Genomic DNA, 23,868 nt, shown 5'->3' on the forward strand with positions numbered 1-23,868 from the left:
GAATTTACATTGGGTTTTTAAGCACAAAGCCCAAGATCGACCTAGACTTTTTATGGAGCCTAATTTTAAGGCGGCTTTAGTCTATCATTTGTCAAGCTCGAATGCGACGCCCAGATCACCCTTCATTGGGCGGGACACCCAACATATGAACAGTTCTAAAGTTCAAACTACGCAGGGGAGAGCGAGCAGATCAAGTAGCCAACTGAAAATATTGTTCAATCCATGTAAATAAAAGGTTTTATAATTAATTATGCTTGATTATTGTTTAAGATGGTGATGAGACAAGGGATCGGAGAGATCCAATTCATTGTCCGGATTAAATTTAACATATTTAATTATGTATATACTGCTGCATATTGAATACGTTGTTAGCTCATTTAAAATTTTTAAATATTGACATCATGTACACCGTTAAATACAACAAAACAAATCCTGAACCATAAAATATATTAACAAACAACTCAAAATACAAAATAGCCCCCTCCAAAAAAAAAAAAAAAAAAAGTAGATTACATTAAATATTGGGCAACGAACACAAGGCCTTCTAAAACAATCTGAACTGGAGTTGCACAAAAGTATATTTCAAAATACTCGCCGTGATATTGACAAACATACAGGTAACAGTGAGATTAAATGTTTGAATATTAGACCATTCCACAGTTTGACATATATGCCAACATCTGAAGCTTATTTTCCTCAATATGAGAAAGCAATCATGCTTTCTGAAATTCCAGTCTAGATTTCAGATTACAAAACCACGTCAACATATGCCGTTCAAATTGAGCTGTCAAAACAATTAAAAAAAATTTCTAAAAAAAACTTTTGAGTACCTGAAGTTGTGTGCTTCATGTGTCACCTCAAGGTTGCCGAACATCAAGTATCATTAAAAAAAATCTAGATTCTATGTTGGAGCAGAGAAGCTAAACCGAAAGCCAGTCTTCCCACGGTCATGGACATCTTGCTTGAGCATGTAGTAGAAATTACCCTGACAACAACATCAAGCCTCATTAGTTTAGAAACCTAGGTACGAGTCTTGCTAAAACAAGTAGAAATATAGAAAGCATGAATCAGAGGAGCAGGGGAAGGCATTATTTTCAGGGAACATTGAGGAACTCATGCAAGAATATGCCAATCTATCAGATCACATGGGATCACATCCCAGTTACAATTAAAAAGGAAGCAATACCTGCTTCATAACCCATTAAATAATATCACAGCAGAGTGCAGAGTGCAGAGTGCAGAGTTGAGAGATATTTTAGGGAACTTTCAAGGAAGAATGTATAGAAGTTTTCTCTCCACTCACCCCCATTTATCTTTATTTCAATAAATAAATACAGAATACATAGTTGAGAAGCGTAGGGGAAAATTTCAAGGAGCATGACCGCAGGCACGCACATGAATAAATTAGGACTTTCAGATAATGTTAGCATCTATCACATGCTAGTAACCGTCCTAACTAAAACAGCTTTTAAGAAATTCCCAATAGGAGATAGTCACTTCAGATTTTGGAAGATAAGTATTCTATTAAATTTGTGGCAAAAGCACCACATTTTGCAACTTAATTTCTTTCCTCAATAGAGATGACAATATCAATTAATTATGAAATTACTTCCAGCACGACCCCCGATCTTGTGTGAACATTGCATTCAGGCAGTACCATGGGTGAAAACCAGAAATCTGAGACAAGTGTCCAGAACACCAAGCACAACATATGAGGATTTCCTTCCTCAATCATATAACACTGACCATATTACACTTGATTGCTTGCTTTAAAATAAAGAAAATCAAAATAGATAACTCACCTCTAGGCGGAAAATTTTGGTGGGGACAACAACCCCGACTCCTACAGAGCTTCGGAATGACTCCAAGAACTTACGAAAAGAGAAATTTCGGAACTCATTCTCTGTTAATTGAGCGAGGTTTCCAGCACCAGCAAAAATGTGTCCATGGACTCCATGTTCTCTTAACCACTTAATTGGAAGATCAAAAGAAAGGTCTGCAAAAGCAGTAACAGCAAGGTCTCCACCAATAAAATCCCTTCCAGGAAAATCAGAACTCTCATCATTAGATTTATCTCTAATTTGCCTTCGTGGCTCTGTGGGTCCCAGTCCTCTTGTCTTAAATCCCCACACAGTTGTTGGGCCTCCAATAGTGCAAACTGGAGAGAAATCACCACCTAAGAAGAACCTTTCCGGCAGGGGCGAGGGCTTGTCCAAGAAACCACGGCCCCATGGAAATAAAACACCACCAGAGATCCCAAAGTTGAGTGCAGCGTGATAAAACCCAAAAGGGATAGCATATCGAAGATCAAACTCCTGGTAAAGATAGAAAAATTCTATAAGAAATGATACATAGAGAGAACTTGACTAGAATGAAGTTAGATCAGCTTCAAAACTATAATCCTTATGGCGAAAACCACAACAATAAATCAACTAATTGGAATACCATATCATGGGCGTATCTGTGTGTGAGTACATATGACAAACCAAAAGGCAAAGATTTACTGAAATATCCTCTGAGCAGGTAGGCGCTACCTTGCTTCAATGCCGTATATAGTTCATGGAAAGTAGAAGTCTTCAACTAATAGACAAGTAATTGTTGTCTTTTATGTATTCATTTTTATTTCTCATAATTGCATAACCATGAATATAAATAGCTTTGTTGTTTAGAGCAGAAGCAAGATAATCTAATTATACAAGGATTTACCAATTTCACTTCATCTAATTGAGATTTTTTATTTTTAAAAGAGAGTTTTTATTCATCAATTTCTTTATTCTATTCAACAATTTCAATAAAGAGAAATTGGGCTCCCCAAACTCATAAAACTGGAAAGTCCAAATGTAATACTAATCCCCATTAGCAGGATATGGTCAATTGGATTGTAAGAACCTATTACTCACACTAATTGCATTATAATTCATACAAATTCGTAGGATAGACTCAAAATGGGTCTAACCAGATTGAGAAACTTTAGAGGGATTTTTTGCGGGTTGGAGTTGGTGATGAGTTCAAGTTCCATTTAGTCAGTTGGTTCAAGATTGAGAAATGATTGAGAAATGCTAGAAGTACACAACTTTACCAAGAGATGGGACCAAAATGATGTGGAGCTCATTCATTAGAGAGGATCAAAACAATTAATTAAAAGAAATGCTGCGAGTACCAATGAATAAGCTCCAAATTATTTTGGTACCCATCACTTGGTAAAAAATTTGGTACCTATAGCATTTATCTTCAAAATTTGTTCTCTGAAATGCTCCGGTGGTTTGGGTGTTAGAAATCTAATTTAGTTTAACTGAGCTTTTTGGGAAAATGGTTATGGTGTTATGCTACAAAGAGGCAGGCTTTGTGGAGATCAATGGTGAAAACCAAATATGATAGCACGAGAGGAGGTTGGTGTTCTAATGAGGTTGTGGGACCCTTCGGGGTGGGGGTGTGGAAATACATAAGAAGGGGTAGGGATTTTTCTCTAGATTTTTCATATGTGAGGTGGGAAACTGGTTGAAGATCAAGTTTTTGCATGATTTGTGGTGTGAGGACCATCCCTCGAAGGCATCTTTTTTGGAATTGTTCAATATTGCTCGTTGTAAGGAGGTTGGGTGGCTGATCATGTGCAATTTTCTAATGGGAATCTTCAATGGAATATATTTTTTTACCAAACCAGTGCTTGATTGGGAGGTAGACTTGGTCACTTCATTCTTTGATCTTTTATATTCTCTTAGGTTGAGACAAGGCGGCAAGGATAAAATTTGTTGGATTCCCTCCAAAAGGTTAATGTTTGAAGAAATATATTTTTATCATGCACTTTGCACTCCCACAGGCTCCCCATTTCCCTATAAGAGCATTTGGAGATATAAGGCCTCTTCGATAGTGCCATTTTTTGTGTGAAAAATAGCACTAGGGAAGATCCTTACTTTAGACAATTTGAGAAAGAGGAACATAATAGTGGTGGATTGGTGTTGTACGTGCAAGAGAAGTGGGGAGAGCATAGATCATCTTCTTCTACATTGTGAAGTTGTGAGAGAATTATGGATTTTGATAGTCTTTTTGGTGCAGAGTAGGTCAGGCAGTAGGGTTGTTGGCTAGCTGGAGAGATAAGTTGAAAAGCAGTAACATTTTGAAAGTTTGAAGGCTAGCACCTTTGTGCTTAATGTGGTGAATTTGGAGAGAGAACGGAACACGAAGAACTTCAAATATTGCATGATTTCAGTGGCAAAACTAAAGACCGTTACATCCAAATCCCTTTATGCCTGGATGGCGGCGTACAATAGTACTCACTTTTCTGGTTTTACTTAATTTTTGGACTTGTGCTCTTTGTTTCCTCCCAAATTGAGGTCACTCCTGCATACTTCTTGTGTACTAGAGTTGTGCCCCTCTGCACTTTTTATTGAGATTGATTTACTTATCAAAAAAGACTCATTACAATTCACATACCAATTGAGCTACATAAATTAATCAATGATTTTTTAACAGAAAAATTGGCTTGGACAATTGAAGTAGTATAAGGAAAAGCACAGTATCAGTAATGAACCTGTCGCAAAAATCGCAAGCTCCGATGATCTGGTGTGAGGCCACCTACTTGAGTGGTAGAAACAAAAGCATATCCTTTAATAGGCCTCACAGCTGAATTCCTCCTGTCAATCTTAAATGTGTATTTTAAAGATGAAAGCAAACTGTGTCCAAGCTGCCTCCTTACTGACCTGGATGACATTTGTGATGGATCCGTTAAGGCACGCCATCCAAGATTGTATACCAAGTCATGGTACCTGGTGGAAAACAAGCCAAGAGAAAGGCCCAAGAATCGTTCTCTGTAAGAAGAGAACTCTTGCCAATCTTGGGAAAGCAGGGATACTCGTGCCAGCAGAGGAGTTGAAAATCCTCTGAATCTGGGCAGAAACACACCAGCACTAACCTCCGATGTCTGGTTGGGACCATATGCCAAAGAACCATCCCACAGATCCCCATAACCGAACCAGTTTTTATACTTAAGTGAACCTTCGACCGTCCAAGATCTAGCCTACAAAAGCATTATACAAATATAAAAATCATATACATGTAGCATGATAGCAGCCAGCTTAACATTACAATATTGCATAAACTCTCAAGTTTGTTTGTAGTCACTAGTCCATGCAGACAATATTGCATCAAGCTGAAAGTGCATCTCCTTTCATATTTGGCCATATGAGAGTGTACATGCTGATAAATGTAGTCGTGCCTATTTAATTAAGCATTTGTAAGTGAGGCATGCTATGTACACTACATAGGCAACAAAAAAGCCTGCTCCAGCCTCATGGGTAAGGCAAAAAGGTAGTCAAACAAACAATCTTGTGAACAGCCATACAAACACAGAATATTAAGGTAGCTCTCCCTCACCAGTCACCAAACCATATAACTTGTCACTGTAGACCAATTGAGTATGAAGAAATTAAGAAGATCCAGCAATAAAGCGAAGGGCTCACAGGCACACCATTCATAAAAATAAGAAGAAAAAAAAAAGGCTCACACGCACACCAACCAAAATTGCACCTTCCTCCCATCCACAATCCTCAACAAAATAAATCAATCAACAGTATTTGCTACTTTCTGCTGCCCTTCTACATCCCCAGCGAACTCTCTCACCCCCCTTCAAAAAAAAAAAAAAGAGAGAAAATAATTAACTTTTTTCTCAATAGAACAACCCAGCCTTCAGGCTCATACAACTTGAATCTATGACAGGTAACGACAAAGTGCGTTCAGGGCTTTGTAACCAGATTGCAGACATAACTCCTAACCTACTCAACAATTCACCTGGCTGGCCCCTAAAAAACACCACACTACGCTGTTAAAGTCAGATTGCCCATAAGCAATAGCAAAGTGCCGACGAAAATATGTAACATTTTGAAATGTGAATGCAATTATGTTATCAGTATATCTACATAGATTCCCAACTTTCAAGCCTAAATTAACATTTTCATCTCTACACTATGCATACATACATCTTTCTACAAATTTTCTTTGCCATCTTCCACCAGTTTCTCAGTAACTAAACATTTTGAAATGTGAATGCAATTATGTGAATGTGAATGTGAATGCAATTATGTTATCAGTATATCTACATAGATTCCCAACTTTGAAGCCTAAATTAACATTTTCATCTCTACACTATGCATACATACATCTTTCTACAAATTTTCTTTGCCATCTTCCACCAGTTTCTCGGCAACTAAACACAGCGCTAACTCATTCATCAGAATAAGGAAAACCCTAACCTTGACACAAACATCAAAACCCTCAAAAACACAGCAAAAGACACCGTACCGTGGTCTTCATGTAAGCCCCAAGGTCACCGGAGAGAGGGCTACTGGTCTCGACAACATCGACGATGACATTCGCGGTCCCGGGAAGCTCCGGCGGGCCCGAATCAAGCGTGACCCTAACGGATTCGAAAATCTCGAGCTGTTGAAGCCTCGCATTGGCAATCCCCGCCGCCTCGAGCAGACCTTGCAATGTGGTGGCTTTCTTCAATCCCTCGAGCTCGGCCTCGATGAGCGAGTCCTTAGTCCGCGTGTTTCCCTTAATCAAAACGTCGTGGACTCGGAGAGGGACCTTCTCGCTCTGCATTCGGCGGAAGAGGCTGTCCATCTTCGACTTATGCGCGCGGATTTGGGACTCTCGGGAGAGAGGCTTCGGCGGCGGTTCTTGCTCCTCTTCGTCATCGTCGTCTTCTTCTTCGTCCTCCTCTTCGTCATCGACGACATCGTTTTCTTCTTCTTGGACATTTGAGGGGTCTTGGTGTTCTTCTCCGTCGGTGTTAGGGTTTGGCGGGATTTGGGGTTGTTCCTCTTCGGCTGAGTCTGCCATGCCGAGCGATAAAAGGGAGTAGGAGCGGCGGTGGGTGAATTGTATCAAATCGAAGTGACAGTCTTTGGCAGTGCCATGGACAATAAGATCAGTCTGCGTTTCGTTATTTATTTATTTTAGCTTTAATTTTTTTTACTAATAATGTTATTTAGTACACCGTAACACACAATTTGGACAATATCGTAGTAAAAATCACTCTCTTTTTTTTTTAATGTAAAATTAATTTACTTGGTACACTGATATGCAATAAGCTCTTTGTGGGTGTAAAAATGTTAACACAACTCCTTATAGTATGCAAAACTAACAAATAAGTCCTTGATGCAAGGACTTATTTGTTATTTTTATCCCACAAACAGCTTATTGCAAATAACAAATAACATGTGGGGCTTTCATAATATTTTGAGTTAATTATCTTCTTAGTACCTAGATTTTCACATTTTTATTTTTTCTCACTTATATTTTAATTTGTATTACATATAGTATCTGACTTATGGGTAAGTACTAATTTAGTACTTATGTCAGCCAAACTAACATACTGTCAAGGGGTGGTTTCGACCATCCCTAATGATCAATTTGGAGGTGATCAAATCACTCATAAGGTCCTTAGGAGCGGTTCAACCACTTCCAATGGCCAAAAAGGGGTGACAGCCACCCTGCAGATGCCATGGGAGTGGTCAAACCACCTTCAAACTGGGCATAGGGGTAGCCAAAACCATCCCCATTACAATTCGTTAGTTTGGCTAACAGAAGTACTAAACTGATATTTACCTATAAGTCATGTATCATCTGTGATACGAATTAAAACCTAAGTGGAAATACCTATAAGTCATGTATCATCTGTGATACGAATTAAAACCTAAGTGAAAAGAAAAGAAAAAAAAAAAAAAAAAGAGAGAGTGAAAACATAAGTACTAAAAAGATAATTAACCTTAATATTTTATACAACAAGGAGCTTATTGCAAACACTATAACAATACAAAACGTATCTCATGTATTCTTTTTACAATAGGTGTTACATGTTGTATTATTATTGATGCTTTTGTACCATTTTAACAATTTTCATTAAAATCTTAAATGGAAGTGTGGATGGTGGGTGATTTATCATTTATACTTATCGTGAGAAGTTTTAAACCACTTTTAAAATCTTGGGAAGCGATGCAATAACAATGACTAGTTTTGCACGTTTCATCTAAAAATGAAGAAATGAGCGACGAATACTAATAACTTGTTTGAAATTGCATTAAGAAATTAAATTACTATAATACATGAAAAAACCGTGCAAGATCCCAGTGCACTTCTTTGACTTTTTTGCTTAAAAAAACAAAAAACAAAACAAAAAACTTATTTTGCTTTAGAAAAGCAAAATAAGTTTTTTTTTTTGTTTTTTTTTTTTCTATTCTAAAAGGCTATTTTTGATATTTTTTTTTTCTTTTATAAATAAAATTTATATTTTTCAACGCCATCATAACCGGACTTTAAATTCAGAAGAGGCATAGGCTTTCTCTTTACAGAGTTCTTTAGATTAATTATTCTATATTACCTTTATAACTCAAAAAATCGAGTAAGACGTAGCATTTACAGGTAGAGGGATAATTGGGTTAAACAAATAATCATATTTAAAACATAATTACAATTATCGTAAACTTGCTAGAGTAAATGTTGAGTGAGAGTCGAGTGAAGTCGTTGTTTCATCTCACATGAGCGATTGTCAAGCAAAAGTTGAGCGAAATTTTTTATTCAACATGTTAATCTCCAAATACAAATTTTGAGCGAGTTTTCATAAAATGCGAATTTTGAACGAAATTTCAAACTATACTCAACTCACTAAACTACTATCAATTACAAACTCGAAGGACTAATATTTTGACATTAAGATTTACTAACTTAGTTTTTATCATATTTTATCTTACTTTAAAAGGGATAAATGCTAATTCTATAGAATCCTAATAATCTCATTTGAAAATGATAGTTGAGATTTGAGAAAATTTATATTTGATAGAACACCTCAACATCCCTTTATTTTTATTTTCCGTTTTATCTTTGTTGTCACAATCTTGAATCTTGGCCTTTAAAGAGAAAAAAAGGAAGGAAAATATCATAGCGGTCATGATGATCAGGTCATCTTAATCAATTGTCCCTGTCCCTCCCACGTGTCTATAAACAGAACAAGAAAGGATCCACAAATTGTGTCCGAGCGATCACGCACAAGACATCCCAAAAATTCAAAGCAAACGCCTAGATTTCCCGGAACGCAAATTCAAATTAGGGCCTTGGCTCGAGACCGCCATCACCATCTTCCAACTCTGCTCCAAACTTTTCCATGGCCAACGACCCTAATGACCTCTTCTCCTCCTTAATATCAGACATCAAAACCTACTCTGGCAAAGACCCTCTTCTCCCTTGGCTCCGGTATATCCAATTTCTCTGCTTCTGTGTGTGTGCGTGCGTGTGTGTTCGTTTTATTAATTTGCGTCTCTCTCTTATTTTTTTTGGTTTGGGATTTGTGTTTTTGGCTATAGAGGGATCCGAAAGTTGAAAGAGTCGCTGCCTTCGCAGCTTCTGAACGAGAAGCTCCCCAGGTTTTTGCAGAAGTGCGCGCAGACCTTTGAGTCCGATCGGCGTTACAGAAATGACTTACGCTACCTCCGCGTTTGGTTACAGTTGGTAATCGATAAACCCATCACTCTTTTCATCATCTATGATTTTATATTCTGGGTCCTCCAGTTTCGGTTTAGTTTCGTAGCCGTTGTTTGGTTCCTGCGAAAATGGAAGATTAAATTTGGAATCTGATGGTTAAGTTGTTTTAGTTGCCCAAAATGTAGTTATGTGTTTACATGTGCTTTGTGAGTAGATGGATTTTGTTGATGATCCGAGAGCGCTTTTGAGGACCCTGGAGGTGAATCACATCGGGACAAAACGGTCTTTGTTCTACCTGGCATATGCTCTTTACTACGAGAAGATCAAGAAATTTGAGGAGGCTGAGAAAATGTACCATTTGGGGGTGCAGAAGTAAGTTTTCTCCTACATTTTTAGAGCTTATTGGGGCGTTTGAATGTCCAAAAGAAATCGAATCCTTCCACATTTGTTCATATTGGGTTTGAGTGAACGATTAATTCCTTTATAAAGTAGCTGAATTGAAAAATTAGCGAGTTGATTGGAAATGGTAACCATCATGTTTAACAAAAATGTTCACTTTCAGGTTCTATGCATACAATGTTTCTAAAAAAGGCCCTATGTTCTTGCGATGCTCAATGGTTTCTGTTCCATATGTATGAATTCTGACTATGTTTAGTGCTCTAACGTTTTATATCTTGTTTGCTGTGCTGGAATATTACCCATATGTTTTAGACTATATGCTATAGGAAAATAATTGAAGAGTGTAATTAATATATGGGAGACTGTAATTTATATTTGCAATTGAGAGGCCTTTCAATCAATGTTTCAAAGTCTGTTTTGAAGTGTATCTCGCATACTTTCTTTGTGGGTAGCAGCAATTGCAATGTTTCAAAGTCTAATGGATTGTTGAGCTAATTTTTTATTACTGAAATAGTAACCTTACATTGTATTTGACTAATTTTTATTGCGAGAATTTTGAACTTGCCAGTGCCACTAGATCATAGTTTAGAAACTCGGTAAACAAACCATTTATCACATATATTTACTCTTATTATTTAATGCGTTGACATAATAATGACCAGTTCAAGTATTTGGATGGTATAGGATACTTTCTTTTTGTTTTTTCGTGAGGCTTGGAAAATACTTGCATTCACCTTCAAATTGACTGCTAAGCAGCCTTGCAGAGCCTATGGATGAGTTGCAGAAATCATATGAGCAGTTCCTTCACCGGATGGAGAGATACAAGAACAAGAGGACCCTGGTAGTGGTTTTTAAGCTTTTGTGTATTGGGCCTGTGTTACTAGTTAGTTAGAGTCCTTGGTTATCTAACTATGATCAGACATCCTGCAGCGCCAGGAAGGAAGAACTGCCAAAGGGTTTTTATCTGGTTGCAGCATCCCTCCCAATGGCAGTATAACTGAAGAAAACAAAGAAAATATATGCAGAGTTGAGGGAAGGTATTTAATGGAATCTAATTATACCGGGGTTTCAGAAAACTCTTGCGACGATAGAACAAGTCAAGATCTGTCCACAAAGAAGGAATCTATTGGAAAGATTGGACCTGGAAGTATCTCTAAGCAACAGGCAACTACCAAAAGAGAGTCAGATGGACAGAGGATGTTTTGCACTGATGATACGGTTGCGGTGAAGTTTGTAGACTCTGTCATTGTTGGAAAGTCTGAAGCTGAAGATGCTTGCCATCATGGGCTGGTTGAGCCTACGATAAATATGAAGGAGGCTATGAATGTCATCAACAGCATGTTTCGAGAACCTATAGAGACAGCTCCAGTTGGTAGGAGATCACGCACAAGCCAACCAAAAGAAGAAGGTTCTTCAATCCTGCAGCATGGTAGAACTGAAAATTGCCTGCCTCAACAAGAACCTTTTGCAATATACGTTGACGATGAAGTAAGTAGTGAAATTGGAGAGAGAAATGAGGAGAAGGATAACCTTGAGCAGAATGATGTTGAAAGTATGACAGAAGGTTCCCTCTCTTCTGCTTCACGTGGAAATGCTTTTGTGTTTCCTAGCCCAAAGGATCTTGCACCTGAGAGCTCGCCGCAACCAAAGTTTAGAGAGGACACAGTTGTTTGTAGGTTTGTTGGGTCAACTATTTTAGATGAGCCGGTCGAAGTTGAAAATGTTTGCCACCATGGCTTAGTTGACCCCACAATCAACTTGAAGGAGGCTATGGATGATATAAATAACATGTTTGGGAAGCCAATGGATTTTGTTAGGACCAAGAGATTGAGAAAGCAGGACAAAGCACCCGAAAGTAAAAAAGAATTTGGTGGGTTTTCAATACTTTCTGATGATGACTTGGAACACCAAGAAGTTCAGCTGCAGTCAAACTTATCTGGAACATCAAGAGAATGTGATCTGTTTGAGCCAACAGTGTTTACAAAGGAGGCCATGGATGACATAAATAAGCTGTTTGGCATGCCATTGGATTTTTAAAAACAGGTAAAGTGCTATAGGTGTTACAAAATTTTGGATTTGTTGTTAACAGCAAAAAAGAAAATCAGTCAGCCATGCTTTTGATCTGGCCCCATGTGTTTGAAAGTGAATTGTTTTAGAGTCGATGGATTTATTTTTCTTAATGAGTTTTCTGTGTGTATTTATGCTGTTTTATCTTCAAATTTCAGCAGAAGCTCATTGTTATCTCAATGATGTGTCCTTTGTATCCCTTGTGTGTTCTACAGCAGTAGTAAATATCATTTTGTAATGCATGCAAAACATTTAAGTTTATTCATTTATTCAATCAAATAGCACAAATTGGCAACATATTCCTATCCAAACTGATAGATCAACACTTAATACAAAGATTACTCAAGGACCAAACAGCAATTGTTAGCAATATTAGTTGTGAGGTTTGATAGGGCAATAAGCTGGACGGAAAGCCAAGGGGCCTGCAGCATAGATCACAGCCTCATAGTTCTTTCCAATCAGTTTCTTCTCTTCATAACGAAGAGGAGAGCCGTAGAGTCCATAATTAACATTGGTGGGGTTGCTGCAGTTTACAACAGGAGATGAAAGGAGTTTCACTTTGCACGCTTGGAGGGGATGCTCCAATATAGAGTTACTCATCTTGAATCCCTCCAGTGGTGCATAGAAGTAGCCATTTTCGTTTGCTTCAAAAGCCTTGTAGAAGCTGACTCTTTTTTTGTGGTCCTTGCAGACTACACCTACTTTAGCCGAAGGGATGGGCTTGGCTCCAGTCAAAGACCATGTTCCTACGTGCTCGCAGCTCTGGCAGTAGACAATGCCTTCCACCACCACTTCTGTTTTGTTCTCTGGTGTTTTTGTTGGGACATCTCCAATAGCAGCTATGGAAGGGAAGGCCAAAGGGAGGAGCAGGAGTGAGAAGAGGACTACAAGGTGGTTGCTTCCCATTCTCTTCGATGAGTAATTGTTGCTTAGAGAATAGAGATCACTTTTGTGAGGAAATCCCTGTGTGAAGAGAGATTTTAGAGTTGTATTTATAGTTTGTCCGTGCAACTTTCGGGTGAATTTTGCAAAAAAATTGATGGACGTGCGCGCTACTAAGCTGCATGTCAACGACATTCTTTATAATTGGAAACGTGAACGCCATCTTCTTTTCATGAAAAATTAAAAAGTACGCATGTTTTTTTTTGAGAGAGAAAGACCGGCCGGCTACATACAATTAAAAAATACAGAAAAAGAAAGTCGGCCGGCCCGGTTTACAGGGATTGGGATTGGCTGTAATTTCAATTATTATTATTATTATTATTTTATTCCGTAATTTCATGTTTGAATTGCAGCTTGCTTGACCCCTGTATGAGAGAAGGCTCCAATGGAGTCTATTTATTCTAGTTTCATGATGGGATTTATACTCGATGGTTGTCTCGGGTAGTTGTAGACTTGTACGTGTTGTGGGTGGCATGTGTTAGGGAGATTTACAATTTAGTGAGTCTTTCGGTGACACCGTAATATAGCACTTTGAGATATTACTTACTTTAAAAGTTTAAGTTTATGAGTTTGGGCCTAACTCTAACATATTAAACACTCACACATATAACAGCTTTTTAATAAAGAATTCAATATTTTTACATTCACACATGTTTATTCAACAATCTTCCTCTCACGTGTGATTATATCGTTGCATAATTACACTCCCCTTCAAATGAAAGCTTTTTTTTTTTTTTTTTTTTTTATCAATCTTATGGATCGTTTCCAAGATTACTTATGTGGGTTTGTCCATGTTATGCACCTTTGCTCTTAGTCTAGGGATTTTCGTTTGTACCTGTGCCATGAAATTTCTCCTTACTTCATGGACCCTCATTTATGCCCGCACCTTGCACTTTTGTCTCTATTTCAGGGACTTTTGATTATGCTCGTGTCATGAACCTTTGCCTTTAATTACTCTAGGGATACTCTATGGACTCTCATCAATACCCACACTTTTGCGTCTTTGCTCATACTCTAAGGACTCTTATTTGTGCATGTGTCACTCCACCATACCGCACACTACAATAGGCTCTAATATTACTTGTTAGGAAAATTTACAACTTAAATAGTTTTCTAATATTACTTGTTAGGGAAATTTACACCTTAAAGAGGTTTTCAGTGAGAGCACAATTGTGACAACTCAGAAAATTAGTGTTATATTGAAAATGCGAATTACCCACATTGAATATGTGGATTATAAAGAAGCTCATGTGTGTTAAGTCCTATGTTAAGACTAGGAAGCTCCCATCATAACTCCACTAAATATTTCAAAGTAATAGCGTATATATGACTAACTTTTTCTTGAGTCATTACAATAATATAGCATGTTGCGACAGCATTCTACTCAAAATATGCATGAGTTTGGGCCATATTGTCCCATTGCACAATTTGTTGAATTACTTGACGGCCACCCTCATTTGGCTAAAGAGGGTAGCTTGAGCCACCTTTGAATTTTTTTTAAAAAAATTTAATTTTTAAATAATGCGTATGAAACGACTGTCTTTATTAGATGTTCATTATTCATATCTCGATGCATATTAAAAATTGAAACTCTCTCTTTCTAGCCCTCTATCACTACCTATACCATAATCACCATAGCTCCATTGTCACCGGCACCTTCACTGTCACTACCAGTCTACCACTATCTTGTTGTCCATATATAAATATTACACGTATTACGTATATGTTTAGACAAAGGGATGGCCAAATCCTTTTTATCATTTTTGCATTACAGCAGTGTAATTTATTCAGGAAACAAAACAGAGTGCCTTATATTTCATATAAATATCCTCAAATCAATCAAAACAGAGCGCCTTAATCACAAGAAAAGAAAAGATCAAACATCGAAAAAAATAGTAATAATCAAGGGTCAAAGGTAATTGGTAATATAGACGTGATTAGGGAACAGGGCAATGATCTGGGCGGAATGCCAAGGGGCCTGCAGCAAAGACAACAGCCTCATAGCTGCTTCCAAACAATCTCTTGTTCTCGTAACGCAACGAGGCGCCATAGAGACCGTAGTTAACGTTGGTAAGGAGGTTGCAGTTTTCAAGAGGAGACGAGACGGGCTTCACATGGCACGACTGAAGAGGATGTTCCAAAAGACATTGGCTCATCGTGAAGCCTTCAAGCTGTGCGTAGAAGTAGCCGTTACTGTCTGTTTCAAACACCTTGTAGTAGCTGACTTGGTCCTTGTAGTTCTTGCAGATGACGCTGACTTTAGCAGACGGGATTGGCTTGGCGCCAGAGAGAGACCATGTTCCAGCGTTCTCACAGCTCTGGCAGTAGACCACGCCTTCAACCACCACGTCAATCTTCTTCTCTGCGTCAGCAGCTATGGTGGCAGCTGGGAAGGCCATGAGCGCTGAGAAGAGGATCAAGAGCTGCCTGCTGAATGCCATTTTCTGAGACTTTAGGAGGGAGAGTGGTTTGAGTTTGGGGTAAAGAGAAATGGGATAGAGTTGTATTTATAGTTTGTTAGGGAAAGATAACATCTTTTGATTCGCCAAGTGCTTTTCTGATGGACGTGGGGGCTACTAATTAAGCTGCATGTCAACGACTTGCACTGCTTGGAAGAGGTATAGATAGACGTGAAGGCCACCCTGTGTTTTGTCAATGTTTTTTTTTCTATGATGGATAAGAGAGTGGAGTCTTCAAAATTTGTGGCCCTCTTATAAGGTCTAGTTCATAAAGGCATTGTATTGAAGCTTGTTTGCATAAGAAATGGACGAATTGAGATTGTCAATAATTATTTGTTCGGATTGCTAGACAGGTAATTGTGAGAAAATTCTCACAGAATTCAGGCAGTTTAGCACCTGTTCGGACAAATGGGCTCATGAGAATCTCTTGCAATTGCTTGCCTGAACAGGTAATTGTTGGAGACCCATTTGCAAACCCTCTATAATGTAATTGCTTAAATGTGCACCAAGTTCGTCAGCAGCTCTTCCATAAAGTCTAAAAAAAATCTAGGATTATCTTGCTGGAGAAAGTAATGCTTATATTATTATTATTATTATTATTATTATTATTTTTCAATATTAACTGAAATATTAGTAGGTCTTTTGTTATGTTAGACACTGGACGGATGCACGCTCAAAATTTTCCCACATGAGCTAATTGCTAAGCATCCCCACCCAAGACACATGGAGAGAGAGAGAGAGAGAGAGAGAGGAATTTGCAAGACATTGATCGACCAGGGCAGCTCTTAACAAAAAAGAGGATCTTTCCTCAGTTGGACGTAGACTCGGCCCTTGTCTGCTTTCACAGTTTCCCGGCCAAATGTAAAACAACAATATCAAAATAAAAGAAGATTCGCCAAACTTCCCTTTGTAGGAGTTATATACAAATAATTCTTTTTACCCTATGATAAATACAAGCTGTATCAACGTATGGGCAACTTCGATCTTTAGTGCCTCATACAACTACAGAAAATTCCCCTTCATGCTTGCAATTTGAAGTTCAGTATAAGTTTTGTGCCTCAGCTTCCATCCGCCGAAGCAACCTCAAGCTCTGCCCACCAAAGAGGAGAAAGTTTTGGGTTTGCTCCCTCAGGGGTTATTCCAGTTATGGCTCTAAATCTTGCGGAGACTTCTCTCATTGCCGGTCTGTGTTTAGGGTCAGGGTGGACACAAGATTTTATCACTTCACCAATCAGCTCCAGTTGCACCTCTTGGAAGGATGTCAAAGTGGGATCAACTATTTCTCTAAGCGGTTGCTCCCCTCTCAAGAAGTCAGATGCCCAGTCTTCAAGTGAGCTACTATCCACAGAGTAAGGAACCCGACCGGTAACCATTTCAAACAATATCACACCAAAGCTGTAAACATTACTTTCTGGGCCTACTGATGGTGTATGTATATTCCTTAATCCAGCTGATTCTATCTTGGCTGCGACGATCTCATTCCAGAAACTGAACTCTGAGATTTTGGCTGCATAATCTTCAGTGAGGCAGACAGCTGAAGAGTTCAGGTTGTTGTGGGCTATAGGTGGGTTTAGCTGGTGCATATGCTCAAGGCAGTAAGCCATTCCCATTGCAATTCTCAGCCGCATTCTCCAGTCCAAGTGTTCAGCCTCTTTTACTGCAGGGACCATCAAAATTAGATATCTTAGGCAATAATATTAGTAGCTGAATGATAAAAGAGGCTATCATCAAAAACAGCAAATAATTTTCCTTATAATCTTCCATGGTCTGATGATTATGTGGCAACCTCAACCTCCTATGCTAAGACATAAGTTTTCAAAAACTTAATGTTTTGGCAACCTTAACAAAAAAACAAATGAACCCTCTTAACATTGATTGTTTCAAAATATTACCCTATTCTTCTCCTCTAATTTGAGAGGTTGCCACATCATTGGTGCAAGAAGTTTACTTCTGCACATCCATAGCAGATTTCTTTTCACATAAGATACAGAAATTTTATACGAGTACATGACAGTAATTGGAGACAAGGCCAAATGCACCCAATTTTTACCTCTTAAGTTTAACATGCAAAACAAGTTCCTTTTATTTCTTGTTACAGAAGGTTCACATCAACTTCGACAGAAATAAATTGGACTGCCAAGTCATCTTGGGAGTAACCTGAATGGGGCACAGTTACAATATCATGGAGCTCTTGGATATTTAAATTTTATGATGTAGAGATAAATTTAATTCTGTAATGACTGAGACAGCTAAAGAACTTTGATATCATAATTAGTTGAATTTTGAGTACTTAGAATTTAAAAGTGAGTCAGTAACCTTGCAACCACTACTCTTCTTTTTTCTTTTTCTGTTAAGCTCATAAATCCTATATTCAGTAACAAAAAGACCTTTTCAAGAAAACCTCATACTTCTTTTCAAAACATTTAATGGCATCTGAAAACAACTTAAGGAAAAGTAGTTTGCCAGTACTTGGAATAATTTATCAAATATATATGGCCTGTCCAGAAAAATACCAATAATGATAGAAATACTCACTGTGTAAATGCTCAAAGAGTGTTCCATTTGGAGCATATTCAAAAACCATCATTCTGGTGAAAGGCTCATCTTCCTCGCAAAATCCAAGAAGGTTGACAAAATTCTTGTGGTTAACTTTTGATATTGTGTCAATCTGAAACCAGAACCACAGAAACAATTAGGGACTCTAGGACCACATAAAAGCCACAGAGGGTTCAACGCAATTTGTTTGTCAAATACCTTCTTCCTAAAATGTGCTTCTAAACTTATTGACCAATCCTTGGCAGATGTCACAGCAACAGAAGCCACAGCTATTTCGACTCCACTAGACAAGGTCCCTTTGTGAACTATACCAATTGGTGAAGAACCAATGACATTACTGAAATCTTCACAAGCTGTTTCAAGCTCTGATCTCTTGAGCTTTGGCACACCTGTAATGCAAATTCCCAATCATATATATTAGATGATCTCAACCATCCAGTTCAGATTTGGGAGCATTTGACTAGATTGATTTTTCATCTTTCAAAGGATAGCTTCTAACTTATGCACTCATATAAGACTATGCTCCAAAACGAGCTATGCATGGTGTGGTGATGTTGACCATTACAAATGAGATGGTAAAGCAAATGAAACAAATATGTCCAAAATTATATATTTCTTTTCCTCTGCTTTTCTTCCCAGTGAGTAAGAAGACATACCAGTTACAAATGCTTTCTGAAGCTGTCCACTTAATCCTGTCGCCCAAGGTTTTACAGTGGCCACCTTATTGGTTTTACAAAGATATACACCAATGATGGAAATTAGAATGGCACCCCCTATTGCTCCAACCAATATTAAAACCAAACGAATATTTGAATGGGAACCAGAGAGTTTTGGGGAGGAAGGCACTTGAGCAGAATTGGGAGATGGTGAGGAAGAATTAGTTGTGGTAGGAGAAGACTTGGGAGATGGTGAGGAAGAATTAGTTGTGGTAGGAGCAGAATTGGGAGATGGTGAGGAAGAATTAGTTGTGGTAGGAGCAGACTTGGGAGATGGTGAGGAAGAATTAGTTGTGGTAGGAGCAGAATTGGGAGATGGTGAGGAAGAATTAGTTGTGGTAGGAGCAGAATTGGGAGATGGTGAGGAAGAATTAGTTGTAGTAGGAGCAGAATTGGGAGATGATGAGGGAGAATCAGGTGGAGGAGGACCAGCCTTTAGTGCCGGTGGGGATGGAGATGGGATTGGGGGTGGTGGGTCTGCACGTTCACCGCCCGGTCCTGTCCTTTGGAGCAGTCTCCTCTGAACCATGACTTCATTTTGGGCAATGCTCCTAGCAAAGATAAAAGGCAAGCTTTAGATGATATAAGTAGAATTCAGGAACCATGTATAAAATCCCTTAAAAAAAAAGTAAAACTCCCAAAATCATCAAAGGGGGGCCTATTGTTTACAACATCAGTAAACGCAATTTCCAATTTCAAATTTGTGAAAAAAGAAATGTACCCAAGCATTTTACATTTTGGCTCTGGCATTGAAGTAAATTCCATGTGGGATTTCCCAAGGTCATGGGATTTCCCAAGGGGGATTTCCCAAGGTCTACCAGGTTGAGGTATTATATTGAGTTATTGACCCACAAAATAACAGCTTCAAATTGATTGTGGTGGCATACCAAGCAACGCATCTTTTATGGCAAGATGATCCTTTAGCAGCATTAGAAAGCTGATTTTCATCTACTTGAGATTCAGAAAACAACTGAAGTCCATCAATCTCAGGAGATAAGTTACCAAGTTGCTCATTGTTGTCCACTAGACTGCAAGGTGAGCAGGAAAGAAATTTAGCATATGGACAGGGGGGAAACGTATAAAAAAGATGTTCCTTAGTGAAAATTGAACAGTTTAACACCAAACCTACAGGATTGTGAGGGAAAGATTACTGCCAAGTTCAGCTGGGAGTGTTCCGCAGAAGTTATTGTACCCCAAATCCAACTCCTCTAACTCCTTCAGCTCTCCAATCTCTTCAGGAATGATTCCGCTCAAAGAATTATTGCGCAAAATACTGCAGGGAAATGCAAAGTGACAATGATTCACACAAGAGATAAACTTAAAAACTGCAGCGACTATAAATTTTTACACAACTAGGTAATGAACTTATAAATGCTTACATAGATTTTATTTGAACTAGCTTTGCAAGCTCAGGTCCCAGTGTTCCTCCAAGACAAAGGCCTTTCAAGTTCCTGCACATAGAGTATATCAAACCTTTTGAACTGACTAGAGGCAAAAAGCAGAAAACAAACATCATCCTATAAGTATTACTTCCATACAACATGAAACAAAAGGACAGCGTAGCTATTTAAACAACTATATGATATTGACTGACGCATTCCAGTGTCTCTGCTATTAATCAGGATATTTAGGATGAAGATAGAGGAGTTGTAAACTCAATATAAAACACCACCGCCATGGGTTTCTAGATCACAAATTAAGTCTCTTTGGATATCGCTGATTGAACAAGCTAGGGTGCCTTAGGCACATTAAATTACCGGTGTAGTACAATTCTCTAAGAAGATACAGGATAATTAGGAATCCTAATATTTGAATAACTTCTATGACCAGATGAACAAATTGAGCCGAAACAACTTAGTTAATGACTTAAAAGTTAAATTAAAACCATAAGTCAAATCTCAATTGCAAAATAATAACGACCAATTCACGGAAAGCGCAAACTTTTAAAGCTTTCTTGATCTATTTAAAATAAAACTAAATCAAACAATCAGTAACCTCCATTGGTTGCTGAGAAAACCGAGGAAACAAGAAGAAAATAGAGCTTAAAATCTTGCCCTTCATGTCAACTTAAGCTCCCTAATAACTGAAAAAACAAAAAAAAAAAAGAAAAAAAAAAAAGACTCTAAAGTTTTGAATTCTTTCCTTCTTTCCTTCTCCTACCTATTCTCTGAAACCAAACAGATGATAGAATGATAAAAGTCTTCACTTTTTTCCATAAATAAATAAATACTCACAAGGCCACAACTTTTCCATCTGAGCACTCGATCCCGAACCATGAACATGGATCAACGACTCCATCTTCGTCTTTCCAATTGGACAAAGCCCCAAAGGGGTCACTCACCACTCTCTCTCTAAACCTCAGCAGAGCCAAACCTGCGCAGAAAATACCCCATTCATCATTATCCTTCACTTCCCAAGAAACAAACAAGGAACAAGAAAAACCCAGATCCCAGAAACCCCAAATACCGCACCTTCATCGTTGAGACACCAAGTCAAACGCAAACTCATACACAAGAGGCACACCACCATGACGCCTACCAAACGTCCCAGTTTCCATTCCTGGTCCATTCCAATCCTTAACAACGTAAACCCAATCACGAACACGACGCTTCCAACCGAATTTTTCTTCCAGTTTGATCACAAACGGAGTTCAATCGGGGGAAAAATCAAGCTTAGAACTTGTCGAAGAAACCCACGTTGAAAGTCGGTGAAAAATAATACTTAGATATTAAAATCAAAACCATGTTCGCATGGATGCAAGCTAATATAGACCAACTAATTAACGTTTGAAAACGCGTACACTGAAAGTGTAATTTGGTTATTCTATTATCTCCTTGTATGAAAGTTTACTGGAATGATTGGACTGGGTCTAATTTTTCTTTCTAATAACCAAAGCTTACGGCAGAGCCGCCTGGCTGAAAGCGACCTCGTCTTTGAGTCGTGGGGTCCAGCACTGTTAGGACGCGTTTGGCTGTTTCGGATTCTGATAACTTTAGTTTTGGTGACTCGAGTGCCGGCGACTGACTTTGTAAAAATGACACCAGACAAACACAGTCTCTTTCTTTCTTTCTTTCTTTCTCACCGTTTTAGATACTTCCCTTGTTTTTTGTTTGGCTACGGGCTACCGAAGTCTACCCTACGTAAAGAGAAGTGGACTGAGTAAAACAGTGAGCTTCCTCGAAGCTCACACTACATAGAATAATTATTTGGAAATGTATTTCCCACCATCTTTGCAGTCGCCATCTACTACCAATTTATCAACACGTGGAGCTTATCTTACTAATTAAACGATTATTATTCTTCTTATTATTATTTTGTGGATTTAAGTTTATAAGATAATTGATAATTTAACAAAGTATCTTAATAAAGATATAAAGTTAAAATTTTTACTTTATAATTTGATTTAATTTTAATTAAATATTTCACGAGTCTCGCTTATTAAAAATGGTTTAAACTTACAAGTAATAATGAATATTAAAATAGTAATTAACTAATTAAATTCACTATTTTTTTTTATCAATTTAAAGATTAAAACAAATATTTAAGCTCTCATACAAGATGAAATATTAGAAAATTAAAAGCTAGATAATATATTTATAGAAAAATGCTATATACTCGACAACGGGGCGAAACTATAACTTTTAGTTTGAAGGAGGCAAAATTTTTTAAAAAATATTTGGGGGAATAAAATTTAATTTTTAAATGTCTATTTGTTTTTTTTTTTTTTTTTTTTTTTCGGGGGACCACCTCATAGGGTGGTTCCGCCCATGCTCAAAAGTATTCTCATTCCATCCAATAATTAAGGTTGATATAGAGCATGGTCTCCTAATCTAAAAATTCATTTTCATTCACCAAATACTATGAGATACTATGTTACAAAGTTTTAACTATTTGATTTTTTTATATTTAATAATGATTAATTCAAAAATTATTAGTTAAATAATTATATATATATTTTTATCAATTGATATAGAGCGTGCTCACAAGTATTCTCATTCCATCCACTAATTAAGGTTGATATAGCGAGCGTGGTCTCCTAAACTAAAAATTTATTTTTATTCACCAAATGTTATGAGAAACTAAGCTACAAAGCTTTTAACTATTTGATTTTTTTATATTTAATAATGATTAATTCAAAGATTATTAATTAAATAATTATATTTTTTATCAATTGAAATTTTAAAATGAGTAATAATTTATTTTCTCCATAACAACACTTGGGTATTTTAACGCCAAGAGAACACAAAAAAAGAAAAAAAAGTAGATATGGGTCTGATTATTCCACGAGATGGAGCGTCCTCCCCTTGTAGGATCAGGTGTGGATTTGTTAGGCCTCATTGATTGTGACCAATAAATAATTAAATATAGAAGCAGATACATTGATGACTGTTGGATCCAACGGGAACTTGCAAAGTTGTTGGCGATAATGTTATTGTTACGACATTTGAATAGACTAATGTTATAAGTCTTCTTAAAATTATCTTAGAGTTATTATAAATGTGATGTAACTTTTAAAATTATTCTTAAATTTGGGACGTGATATATTGAATTTTGATCTATTGATGATTTTAAAATGCACATCATATTTAGGATGACTCCAAAAATATTATAAGAAGACTTATATCATTACTCTTGTGAATAATTAGTTGGTTGATTTTAAATTGCCATTAATATTTCATAATTAAGGAGAAACTTCCATCACTTTTCGAGGTTTTGAATTGAGGAATTTGAGATTTCTACGACGATTTTTTGTTACTTCTACGACGTCTCTTGTGTGATTGAGGAATTTTATGAGTCCTCTTAGAATTGTTTTAGGGTCCTCGCAAATGAATTTTAAAATTATCGTTGAATTTGAGATGTGATGTATTGAACTTTGATCTATTCGTGATTTTAAAAGTCACATCACATTTGGAATGATTTCCAGAAAGATTTTAAGAACACTTATAACATTAATGTGAATGATTAGTTGGTTGACTTTAAATTGCCATTAATATTTCATAATTAAGGAGAAACTTCCATCACTTTTCGAGGTTTTGCAATTATAATTTTGAATTATCAAAAAAATTATTGGTCATATTTAATTTTTTTGAGGTTTTTTTTTTTTTTTTTTTTTTTAAATTAGGATAAATTTGTATTTTTTATAAACTTTATAAGGGTACAAGAGACATTTTCCTTGTTTACCGTTTGATTTAACCATAACCCTCAACAGTATTTGTGAAATTAAAAAAGGTTAAAACATTGTTTTCCAACATTGA

At 37.3% G+C, this 23,868-nt stretch overlaps 5 protein-coding genes across 5 annotated transcripts; 1 reads left to right on the forward strand and 4 right to left on the reverse strand.

Moving 5' to 3' along the window:
- Positions 1 to 600: 600 nt before the first annotated feature.
- Positions 601 to 6,921, reverse strand: LOC132188433 (Outer membrane OMP85 family protein). Its single transcript, XM_059602879.2, has 4 exons — positions 6,295 to 6,921; positions 4,529 to 5,014; positions 1,803 to 2,315; positions 601 to 985 (listed from the first exon to the last, which is right to left on the reverse strand). The coding sequence occupies exons 1-4, from the start codon at positions 6,835 to 6,837 to the stop codon at positions 902 to 904; spliced, it is 1,626 nt and encodes a 541-aa protein (XP_059458862.2). The 5' UTR covers positions 6,838 to 6,921; the 3' UTR covers positions 601 to 901.
- A 2,153-nt stretch (positions 6,922 to 9,074) lies between these two features.
- LOC132187321 (Mad3/BUB1 homology region 1) lies at positions 9,075 to 12,715 on the forward strand. The gene is made up of 6 exons (XM_059601600.2): positions 9,075 to 9,246; positions 9,357 to 9,501; positions 9,689 to 9,846; positions 10,630 to 10,714; positions 10,804 to 11,916; positions 12,632 to 12,715. The coding sequence occupies exons 1-5, from the start codon at positions 9,158 to 9,160 to the stop codon at positions 11,908 to 11,910; spliced, it is 1,584 nt and encodes a 527-aa protein (XP_059457583.2). The 5' UTR covers positions 9,075 to 9,157; the 3' UTR covers positions 11,911 to 11,916; positions 12,632 to 12,715.
- On the reverse strand, positions 11,907 to 13,275 carry LOC132188140 (non-classical arabinogalactan protein 30-like). Its single transcript, XM_059602542.2, has one exon. The coding sequence runs from the start codon at positions 13,015 to 13,017 to the stop codon at positions 12,313 to 12,315; it is 705 nt and encodes a 234-aa protein (XP_059458525.2). The 5' UTR covers positions 13,018 to 13,275; the 3' UTR covers positions 11,907 to 12,312.
- A 1,544-nt stretch (positions 13,276 to 14,819) lies between these two features.
- On the reverse strand, positions 14,820 to 15,323 carry LOC132188141 (non-classical arabinogalactan protein 30-like). Its single transcript, XM_059602543.1, has one exon. It carries the CDS (start codon positions 15,321 to 15,323, stop codon positions 14,820 to 14,822), a length of 504 nt encoding a protein of 167 aa, XP_059458526.1.
- An 803-nt stretch (positions 15,324 to 16,126) lies between these two features.
- LOC132186897 (inactive receptor-like serine/threonine-protein kinase At2g40270) lies at positions 16,127 to 21,471 on the reverse strand. The gene is made up of 9 exons (XM_059601009.2): positions 21,085 to 21,471; positions 20,848 to 20,986; positions 19,993 to 20,064; positions 19,743 to 19,886; positions 19,501 to 19,641; positions 18,554 to 19,164; positions 18,096 to 18,286; positions 17,877 to 18,009; positions 16,127 to 16,998 (listed from the first exon to the last, which is right to left on the reverse strand). Exons 1-9 carry the CDS (start codon positions 21,179 to 21,181, stop codon positions 16,400 to 16,402), a joined length of 2,127 nt encoding a protein of 708 aa, XP_059456992.1. The 5' UTR covers positions 21,182 to 21,471; the 3' UTR covers positions 16,127 to 16,399.
- Between the last annotated feature and the right edge of the window lie 2,397 nt (positions 21,472 to 23,868).

This window comes from Corylus avellana, chromosome 6 (assembly GCF_965113065.1).
Source record: "Corylus avellana chromosome 6, dhCorAvel1.hap1.2, whole genome shotgun sequence".
In the NCBI taxonomy this organism is placed as follows: domain Eukaryota; kingdom Viridiplantae; phylum Streptophyta; class Magnoliopsida; order Fagales; family Betulaceae; genus Corylus; species Corylus avellana.